We start from the raw sequence: 11,619 nt of genomic DNA, 5'->3' as shown, positions 1-11,619 counted from the left end.
AAGAAATGTCCGCCTGCACACGAAACCCCAAAAAAGTCTATAAGCGCTACAGTACATATGCCAGCCCTGTACGTGGCGCTGTAGCGCTGCTACAGATGTACACCGAAAAACGAGGGAGGCGCATAAAGCAGGCGCGCCGTGTACAAAAAGCTGTCTTTAAAATAAAGCTTTATTTGAATAAGTATACATTACAATGTATACAATCGCAGAAACAGAGCCATAATTAACCATGCCAGAGGGGACCGAGGAAAGAAAAGAGGTTGGGCTATGACATCACCATTTTCCCAAACCGTTTTCCAAAAATAGTGTTTCAGAGCTCCCAAATCGCTGCTGCTGAAACTTAAGCCGATTCTATGAATGTGTTGTTGTGTTTACAGCTTTATCCCTTATCTACTTTTAGGCATCCACTGAAGTCCACACATGTTCATGAAATTGTCTGAAGGGTGAGGACGCAAATGTATGTAAAAGTCAAAGTTGCCTGCACTTTGCCTTCCCTTTCATCCATCTGTCACTTCATTTATCTATTCATCTAATGAATGCTACTCATCAAAGTCTAAACTCTTCTCTCATCTTTTCTCATCAGCTTAGTGCCAGATCAGCAGCAAAAGCATTCAACAGGTCAATCTGATCATGAATTTTAAGGATGCCCTCTGCTGGACCACATGGGGAAACTACCTCTGTATGTTGAGTTAATGTGGCAGTTTGACAGAAAATTAAGAATCCAAGTAAAACATCCCTAGTGTTTCAGTGATTAGATTTTACGTTCATATTTAAAACAAAAGAAGGTTTAAATGTATGCATTTTTTTGAACTGATTGAACACCATCTGATATCATCTTGCTTGCATGTAATCACTTTAGTAAAGGGGGGGACATATGGCTGTCAATCATTTTTCATAAATTTTATTGTCATCACCAAATTGATCAGACAGAGAAATATAGAGTCAGAATATCTTTTGGCTTTTGTTCTCAACAAATCCAATTCATGGTGCGAAATAAATCCCCATTAAATTCAAAAATACATCAACCAATGATAAATAAATTGTCTTAAATATTGGCGGATAAATAATTAAATAAATTAATAAATATACAAATACATTATTGAGAAATAAAACAAAAAATAAGAGCTACTTGGCATAAAAAGTAATACTGACGTGTAAATTATTGCATTGTAATTTATATTAAAAAAGAATAAAAATATAAAATAGGTTACACTTCTGATCAACACTGAGATTCTCATCAATTCCATACATAGTACCTGAATCGTTTTAAAATGAGGTTACTGCTTATATCAAAAGGCGGGATTAGGATGCATGCATGTGAAAAGCCTGAGAGGCTGCAACCTTTTCTCTGATTGTGTCAGAGCTCGTACAAAAAAAAAAATGTGTGTGTGTAGAAATGATTCAAATCAGTCCTCAGCGCTGCCATCGTCCTCCACTTGGTGCTCTTTGAAGCAGGCGGACTCGTAGTGCTTGTTCAGGTAGGACTTGAGTGCAAAGCCTTTGTGGCAGCGCTTGCAGGAGTAGTGCTTGAAAGCCGAGTGCGTCTGCATGTGAGCGCGCAGGTTGGAGCGGTCGGCAAAAGCTTTGCCACAGTGGGCACAGGCGAAGGGTTTCTCCCCAGTGTGGGACCTCATGTGGCCCTGCAGGAGCCAGGGCCGACTGAAGGCTTTGCCGCACACCGTGCACTCGTGCTTCAGGTCGTGGGTCAGCATGTGCATGGCAAGTGCTGGCATGGACACGTACACCTTGTGGCAGGTGGGACACTTCCTGGCCTGTTGACTGTCCAGGCTGCGGTGAGTCTGCTTGTGTCTGCTCAGATTGGAGGACGTGGCGTAAGACTTGCCACACTCACAGCACATGTAGCGGCCTTTGGTTTTCCCTTTGACAGGACTGCAGTCTGCTGAGTCAGTGTCCTTGCTGCGGCCTGACTGGCTGCCTCCCTTGCGTGGGCACCGTTGGCTCGGTCTGCGGCGGGAGCGTCCGTCAGAGATGAGGAAATCATTAATGGCGCACACCTCCAGCTCTGGGCCGCTGCCATCTGACTCGACTGTAGAGGTGGAGACAGGGCTATCCGGATGCTCCATGTCATGGTCAGAGAACTCTTCCCCACTGCTGCCACCCGGGGAGTAGAGGGGCCCCGCGGGGAGCCCGGTCTGCTCTCGACATGGCTCCTTTGTGCTCTGCAACACTGAGGGGATGATGTAATCATGGATGTAGCCTGGAGAAGTTTGAGAAAAAGATGTTTTCATGAGGAATAAATTAATATTTTCTTCAACCCTTCAAATCAATAGGAAACCTATACAGGAAGCTCTGTGTAAGTGTCAGGTTCAGCCTAGCACACATTTTTCCCTCAATCGACCTTCCTCCACTGGCTCCAACAAGTGCTATCGTCAATAAAAATACTAAATGGGAGGCCGTCGTTGCCACACATACATCAAACACAATGTGCTGACACTGGCAAAAAACAGTCACGGAGCGATAGTTTGGCTTCCAGTCAGTCTGTGTGATGCCAGCCCGCAGCAGCAGCAGCTGAGAGGCAAAGTCAACAGCGAAATCCCCTCAATCACAAAATTATTTTAATCAGATCATTCCCCATCTGTGGCGTTTCTGAGAGTGTTCATGGGTATGGTAATGGGCAGAGTGAGTGACAGGTGTGGGGCCACGATTAAGCAAAGAGGGAAGGGAGGGCCAAGGAGGGTGCGTGTGTGTGTGTGTGTGTGAGAGTGTTGGGGTAGACCCAAACACACACACACACGCATGCACGCAGAAGAACACAAAGGAAAGCAGACAGCTGGCATCCTAAATCTGGGGAACAAATGATTAAACTCAAGTAGAAGATCAGTGATGCTGCTGGTGGGTGGGTGAATTTCTTTGGATGTTTCTCAGAGCCACACACACACACACACACACACACACACACGCTTACATGCTCTGCACTGTTTGCTCTCACAGTCTGGAGAAGAAAATCCCACAGATGAAAATGTAATGTCTGCCAAAGCACTGCTCATGTTGCACTTTATTGAATTACCTGCAGCACTCTCTATTTTCCAGTCAATACCCATCCACTAAAAACCCTGTCCCATCACCTCTCGCCGCTCCACATATGGATTGTGTTGCTGCAATCCTACTCCTGGAGGCTATCTAACATCCTGCAGGATCAAATGAGGGAGAGATGGAGCAAAGAATGAGAGAGGGAGGGAGGGGGGGGATGTAGTTTATAGGAGGAGAGAGACTCAAGGGCAACTGCACCATCTGAGGACAACACAGGACAACACAGTCCCGGGAGGCTATATCTGCTTCCCCCGCAGTTCAACCTGACAAAATGTTGCACCAGATTGTGTGCCTTAATTCACACATACATGTGGTTAATACAGTGGTATTAAACCTAAAGGCTGCTGTGTGATCGGGTGTGAGCATTAAGCTGACTGAGCTAGCGTGACCTGAATACTGTTTAGCATCGACTGAGCGAGAAAACAAAAGTCCCGAGATATACAGCAGGGGTGGAGTGGGGGGTGGGTGCCTGTGGAGGGGTGAGGGGGTTCTGACAGGAGGCAAAGAGCGATTAGCTAAATAATACAACAGATCAAACAAAAAAATCCATGTTGGCTGTTTTAGCTTTTCTGCAGCTCCATTTCAGTGAGCAAGACCATGTGGAGCATCAGTGCACTGTGTACCAAACTACAGCAGGACTGCACGAGTGGAAAACACAACTCAGAGAGGCATCAACTCACCATTTTCACTCAAACACACCGCCAAGTTGGTGGCTGACTCAGTGATGGCATGTGTCACAGTGTAGGAGCTGTCCCACAGATGCTGGTGCTGATGGTAGTAGCTGGAAGATGAGACATCGTGAACCTTCGGCTGCTTCACCAAAAAGGAGCGTGGCATTTTCTAGATTTCTTTTGTTGTTGTTGTTGTTGTCGTTGTTGTTGTTCACTTGATGAAAAACTGATGCTCGAACCTCATATGAAATATGAGGACACAGGATGAAAAAAAAAAGAAAAAAAAAGAGAGAGCTTCCAGGCAGAACAGGCCAAACACCGTATGATTGGAAGAAAGAAAGAAGAAGGGAAAAAAAGAGAGAAGCTCAAAAACACTGTCCGGGAAACGAAGCCAGAGGGAAAGAGAAAAAGAAAATGTAGTGAAAGCTGAGAGAGAGAGAGAAATCAGAGGACAGGGAGGGTGGAGACAGAAAGTGACATGAGGGAGACAGAGGTAGAGATAGAGACAGAGAGAGAAAGAGAGAGACAGAGAGGGAGAGAGAGATGTCTGGACTAGCTGAGCTCAGCACTACTACAGCCTTTTATATGTGGGGCACGAGCCCCAAAGATCAGGTGGTTCTTTGGAAGAGCGAGCTGCTTAGCATTAATCCATCAAACATCCCCAGGGACACACATCAAATTACCACGAGCCGTCTGTGCCTCTCCCTGCACACACACACACGCACGCACGCACACACTCACACACAAAAACATGCACACACAGCAGTCAACCTCCTCCTCCTCCTCCTCCTCCCATATCCTCTTCCTCCTTTCACCCCTCTCCCAGGGAAGGGTAGAGGACAATGGTGGTGCAGAAACACGTGGGTTTGACTATGCACAGCACCTTGTCCTCCTTTGTGTTTCAATGAAGTAGCTAACACAGTTTATGTTGCCCCCTGAAGCACCCCCAACCCTCCCCTTTTCACCGAGACACCTCCACCACTCTGTTTGATATCATCGGCCACATGTCCACATATAACTATTCAAACGTTCGAGTGCTGCACCACGGTGTTAGCATGTCGACCAGAGTGTGGAGCAGGCTTCATGAATTTCCTTTGATCCAAGCATCAGTGGTGTGACGTGTGCCTCATGTGGGGCAGTGTGTTTTTATTTATTTAACCAAACATCAGGTGTCTAATACAAGACTGAAGGTTTGGACCAAATGAGAGCAACAAGTTTAAATTCTTAGCTTTGTTTAGGTGTTCCATAGACGTTCTTATTCACTGACGTTAATTCGTTAATTGATTCATTTGTAAAAAATCCCTTCCACTTTACCAGCTTCACGTTTGAAAAACTGCTAACTGCTATAGATATTAATGTCTTTCACGTTTCACGTTCCTTAAGCCTGCCCCACACTAGAGGATTTTCAAAACTGACTTGTTTTTTTTGTTTTTTGTTTTTTTTAAAGACGTAGGACCACACATTTCAAATCAAACAATTTCAGGGAGGAGATTTCAGGGACTTGAGATCTCACAGAAAGAAGAGAAACACAAAAAAAACTGTTCATGAAGTCATGGCAGAGAAGACGGAATCAACTTGGCTTGTTCTTAATAAAAGTAGGCAACATCCGTTTCCTGGTCAGCTCGCTCTCATTCGTAATTGCAGGGTTCTGCTCATGCCCCAAAACCGATTTTGAAAATCGCATCTAATAATCCCTCACACTACAGGATCATTTGGCCAGATAATCTCTTTAAATCAGCCCAAAATCAGAAAGCACCCGTGATTGTCAGAATGACCAGATAGGGACCAAAATCTGGCCAATGATGCTTTAGTGTGGGCCAGGCTTTACCTGACCTGCTCCTCCTGTCAGCCACACCCACCTCTTCAGCTTCACCTGCTCAGCCTCCGGTCACTCCCTGTACTTTTCCACTCACCTGGATTTCCTGCTCATGGACTGAAGCCACTCCCCCCTCTCTGCACTCACCTGATCCACACACCTGCCTCTCCATAACCTCCTCAGCTCAGTCACTCATAGCCAGATAGTTCCTCAATCCCAGACTGCTTACCTTTTGCTGTCCCTAGGGTTAGGGTTTGACCTTCTTCCTTAGGGTTAGGGAGGAGATGGGTTCCTGGCCCTGCCTGCTTCATAGTAAACCAACCTGATTTCTGCCTGTGACCATGAGTATTACCTCAGCCCTTCCTGGTTCTCACCTGACTGTTCCTGAGGCTGCTCAGTGTGCTCTGTGCTTGTGTTTGCCTGCCTGTTTGTGGACTCTGATCTGCTGTGTGTGTATTGCATATTCACCTCACTGTACTCACCTGCTTACTGGGTTTTCTTCTTCGGCCTGACCCTTTCTCAACCTACTGGAGCCGAAAGACTCTCCAAACCTGTTTAGAAAACTGAACTTTCTCTGTGGTTCAGTGTAGTGTAAGCCTGGTGTACCGCTACCCGTTAAACCAGGCTTTTGGTTGCTTGATGGAGGCGTTTGTAAGAGCAACCTTACACACATCTTGGATTAAAGGAAAGCTCTGGCTTCTTCCACACATTTTTTGGCTCTACATGTGTGTTTAGCTGCTGCTTTAAAGGTGTCATATGTAAGAATGTGGCCAAAAACGGTTACTACATTCAAATTCAAAATACCGAGGTCTTTTCTGACGTAACTGGCAACCCGGCAATGAGACTCTAATGACTGCAATGATTGGTAGACAGCGGTAGGTGGCGCCACATGCCAAAACATGATTTCAAAACATAAACATGATTTGCAGTCTGCAAAATATTTTTTTTACAAATATTTTGGCTGTACTGTTGTTGTTGGTGAGTTCAGTTTGTTATATGAACATTATTCCTGAGTCTCTGTGACATATTAGGAGGATTTTATAAGCAGTTGCTTTAGATTTATTACATAATGCACCTTCAATTGCCAACTGATTTTAGTAGCTAGTAGCTAGTTAGCACGACTAGCACAGTGAAAATCACCATATCTTTGTCATCACTGCTCCATGTCACTGTTTGGAGGACCAATTAATTTACAGGGAGGAGATTTACATGTTTACAAGAACACATATAATTGGAATGAAAGCCAGAATAAATTCAGATGCCAATTCAGATTCGGAAACAAATTCCATTCTGAACTAGAAAAGCACTCGGAGAGTGCAGACCTTTGCCAAGGCAGCTCAGCCCCCCCCCCCCTATTTGATATTTTGGCAACATTTAAAAGCTACAAAATACACCCTGCCGGCGCGCCTTGGTCAAACAGAGAGTGTTGTAACTAGTGATAGCGTCTACGGTCACACCCAAAATGTAATCACTTCCTGGTCCCATTGCAGACATTTCCTGAAAATGTCATCCAAATCCGTCCATGACTTTTTCGAGTTATGTTGCTGACTAACAGACAAAAAAACTCAGGCGAAAACATAACCTCCTTGGCGGAGGTAACGAGAGGGCTGGTATATGCTAATTATCACTCAACTCATATAAACAGTTGGTCGGATCATGACTTCTTAATATCGTGCAATCATGTGTCCGATCCACGTAAACAAGGGAAAAGCAGACAGATGCCATGTTTGTTTACTACAGAAGCAGAAGTGAGGCTTGTTCTTTTGCTTCTACTCAGACAACACTGCACTTGTGTGAAAGCTTGGTACATGTGTACACACATCACGATAAGATCATTTAATTTTGCATCCATGAAAACGATGGAATTGTAAATTCCAGTTAGCACATGTAAATGTCGCTAATGTTGCCAACAGTCAGGAAGGACTGAAGCAATGAAGAGCAATGTGTTGGTTCTTTAAGGAGAATAAGGTACTTTTTCAGTGGATGCACTGGAGAACTTTTTCAGAAATAAAGTGAGTTTAAATGAATTGCAGTCACTCGTTTATGTTAGAACATTTCGTCACACCATCACATATATTTCCCTGTAATAAGAGACTGCAAGTTTCCTGCAAATAAATAAATGGGTAAATTTAAATAAACATGAGAAATAAGGGCAAAGGAGGTGACAACCCAAGAAAAAACTTCAAGCATCATTCAGCAGAAAAATGTTTTATTATATTTCCGCCAGTGAAAAGTAATCTAAATGTGCCAATTTGTAATTGGGCTATTGCACTCATTGACCTCCTGATAATTAATCATTCATGTCTGATGTGTTTCTTTGTTAAACCTCTGATGATGTGAGTTGAATTGTAATCCTTTACCGATGCCACGTTGTAAGAGATGTTCATACACAATGTTAAGTTGCACATTTTACTGATCCCTTACATTTATGTAGCATCCGCAGGCAGGTCTGGCGTTTCAATCTTTAACTTCAATCCTCTCCACGGCTCGTGGCAGTTTTATGCCTCTCTGTAGATTGCAGCCTGACAAACTAACCATATAACCCTCATCTGGATAAAAAAGGACCCCCCTGGTGACTTCCAGTCCATCGGCTGTGACAGACTGACCTCTGTGTGCACGCTGGGGCAGGGGGTCAAACTCTGGTTGGCAGCTGTAGCTTAATACAGCCCAGACAACTCACTCACAGATGGCTCTGCAGAGCAGGACACAGTTCAGTATGAGTGGAACGTGAAACATTTATAATCGCACAGGAGTAATCTCCACGTCTAAGTATGATTAGTATTTAGTCTTAATTAATAGACAAAAAGACCAAAAACAACAAATACTCCAACAACATGCCATTTACTTCTACACCTGTTTGTTTATCTCGATAAATGTTTCAGATGTGTCCCTGCTCCAATAGATCTGATTTATTTATTTTTTTTTATTTTATTTTAAGAAATGGATTGTTACCTTAGCTTGTTGATGAGCTGGCTATTTGAACCAGGTGTGTTTGAGCAGGGGAAACATTGCACAAAAATGCAGGCCAATGGGTCCCAAGGAACAGGATTGCGTAACACTGCCCTAGGCTGTACATAGCTGGATGAATAAGGGGAATAACTATTTTTATGAATGCTCCTGCTGTTGAAAATGTGCCACTGTGTCTTTTTACTGCTCTCATTCATAGCTAATACTAAAAGGAAACATTCAACCAACTTTCTGTGTTATCTGTGCAAACATTACACTATGATTCACACTCTGGTGAATCATACACAGGTGTGTCCTCAACTTGAACCTCCATTTAATATCTTTAAGTAAACAAATCTTTTGATTTCTTTACTGAAACAGAATTACCGGCTTGTGTCGTTTATTTTTAGTTCAGTATCACAAACTTCAGTTCAATTTCATTCAGAATATATTTCTGTAAAGTAAGATTGCAAAGCACACAAAGTACAGTATACTCTGATGCGTCAAGTCAGCAAAGGCATTCCAAAACAGGATTTCTGAAAACGGCTTGAAGAGTATTACATTTCGTTGACACAAACAATTCACTGTCCAGCATCAGATTACCCTTATGAATATTTTATTAATGTTTCTAATCCTTTTTAAAATTGGGTTGAAGGCACTTCTTAAACCCCTTAATAAGATCTTGTAACACATTATCATGATTTTAATTTGTTGTCTTTCATATTGTCTTTTCAGTCACACACCATTTTGAGTCTTCCCCATTAATATCAGTGGAGTGTAGCCTCTGATATGCTTTGCATGCCCTGCATGAAGCTACTGTAGTACTAGTAATTGGTGAAGAAGATGACAGACTTCCTGTCAATGTGCACCAATTTGACCATTATAAGTAGTAGTGACTCATAGATTAATGGGCCAGGATTTTACCAAGAAGTTTTACCAAGCAAATGAATGAAACCATTTATAATTTAGCCAGAATCTGTTGATCAGGCTCAGGAAAATGATTCAGTCATGAGTGCTGGTAAAAATCTAGTAATTGCATTTCTTGTGCCTTCTGATTAACTGCATGTTAAGTAGCGGCGCTGAAAATGCACCCAGACGCTGCCTGTTGAAGAATGTTGAGTTGTGATAAGTGAGCTAATTTGTGTTAATCACATCCAGTCATCAGAGAGCCATCTGAAAAACAAACGCAAGCCCTTTTCACTGAGGCGTCTTTTCAGCACCTCCACAGAAATCTCCACTCGGCCATCTGACAATGAGGCAGCTGCACACCAGTGAATGAGAGTGATTGTCTCCTTTCTTTTTATCAGCACTCAGTGAGTGAGGAAAAAAGAGAATTTCCCCTCTTCACTCTGCGTGTTTTTTCAAGGGTTTATTATGTTTAGCTGTAGAGCGACTTGTGATTTATGTTCCAACGTATTTCATACTTTTCTTCTTCTTTATTATTTCTTTTTTTTTTACCAGCCAGCTTTGTGATTATGGTGTTAGAAAGGAATGCTCTGCTGTGTTGTCTCTGACACTTGTCTGTACAGGCAAATGACCAAAAACCCTCTCCATTCCATTAGGAAGTGATTGTTTAAAGTGATTTGCACAGTTAGCCACATACGCACAATGTCACCTCGAGTGGGGAAGTGGGATGAAAGGTCAGCGGAGGAGTTGAGGAAAGGACTCCCAGCTGTCAGGTGAGGTGACTGACAGATGAAGGAGTGGGGATACCGATGGGGCCAACGGGGGACGGTGGAAAAGCAGGGAGGAGGCGTTGTCCAACTGCATTTTAATCTAGTCAGACCTCAAACCTGATAAAAGGAACGTATCCATCCCCCCCATTGTGCACGCCTTCAATCCCACATGTCACTGGCCTTTCTGCTCTGGTAGACGTCAGAGTCTCGGGGGAGCTGTTGGGTGAAAGCTACAGATGCTGTCCGCAATGGAAAAACGGAGCAACAACAAGGATGCAGATTAATGCAGACAAAATTTGATACCGAACTCTCAAAGTTTCTATTATCAGCTACTATAGCCACAGCTAATATACTGCAAGGAGAAACTATTTACTGCAATAGCAGGATATATGCGCTGTAACTGCTTCAGCCGATACATTACATCCTCTCCTTTCTGCTCTTCAAAGATCCATCCTCAAAACACACAGAGAAATGTTTTGTGAATACTGACTACAACTATCACCTAAAAGGGGCTAGGTGAACGTGCTTAAGATTTTTATATTGCCATTTAATCCACACAGAAACTGCATTTTTGGGAGCACTGAAATGTTTTTATGGCATTTTTTTATTTTTTATTTTTTTTAAACAGGTCCAAGAGTGGGAAAATCTCAAAACACCACCCTTGCGTTTTCATGTATGCATCCAATATGTGTGTTTACGTAAAAACATTTTCAAGCCGTTCAGGCTGAACAAAATCATATATATATATATATATTACATTAATGGGGGGTCTGCAGATTAGTTTTATGAGTTTGTTTATTGATGACTATCAGAGCTTAAAGAGGATTTAACATATAATAAATTTTTTTTAGAAAGAATGACTATGGCTATCTTACTCATTCCAATACCATGATCAATATTTTTGTCTTTCAGATTATCAGTCACAGTGTCATGGATTCTTGTCGTGTCTTGTTCAGGGACTAGCAACACTACAAGTATGACCCTGACCGTTCACGACCCTGTGCAAGTTCATAGTTCATCGCAGTAGCGGGGCAAGGAGTTGTCAATCATGACTCAGTAAGTGCCTCTGCTATTTCTCTGCTATTATTTTTTTACTTTATCATGGTAGTCCTCTTAGGAGACGTTAAAGAGGCAGAGGTACTGATGCCAATGTTCACTTTTCCACCAAACATCAGCAGCAGTGTCCCTCTTCCTCTTCACCATGTTTATGTCTGTATGTTAGAGCACTCTTTGATCCTATCCGATCCTATCATTTATGTCCCACCACACATCCGCTCTTTATTCCCAACGTTCATACTCAGGTCCGAGACTGGAAATCAGCACCAGACCAAAGCACCAGATCACCCTGAATTCGGCCTGAATTTGTGTTCTGATCCCGACACAGCACACATTGGAAAAACAGTAAGTTGTTCAATTTTGAGGTGGTTATGCATTCAATAGTAATATAATAATATAAAAT

At 42.9% G+C, this 11,619-nt stretch overlaps 1 protein-coding gene across 1 annotated transcript; it reads right to left on the bottom strand.

Annotated features, from left to right (window-relative positions):
- Nucleotides 1-1,406: 1,406 nt before the first annotated feature.
- LOC310929712 (transcriptional repressor scratch 2-like) lies at nucleotides 1,407-3,888 on the bottom strand (the record flags this gene model as incomplete). The annotated part of the gene is made up of 2 exons (XM_083892558.1): nucleotides 1,407-2,218; nucleotides 3,732-3,888. 2 exons carry the CDS (start codon nucleotides 3,886-3,888, stop codon nucleotides 1,407-1,409), a joined length of 969 nt encoding a protein of 322 aa, XP_083748684.1.
- Nucleotides 3,889-11,619: the final 7,731 nt, after the last annotated feature.

Source organism: Microchirus variegatus (assembly GCF_963457635.1).
Source record: "Microchirus variegatus genome assembly, chromosome: 7".
Lineage (NCBI taxonomy): Eukaryota > Metazoa > Chordata > Actinopteri > Pleuronectiformes > Soleidae > Microchirus > Microchirus variegatus.
Note: the sequence above shows the minus strand (reverse complement) of the source record. Positions and strands in the feature narration are given on the sequence as shown.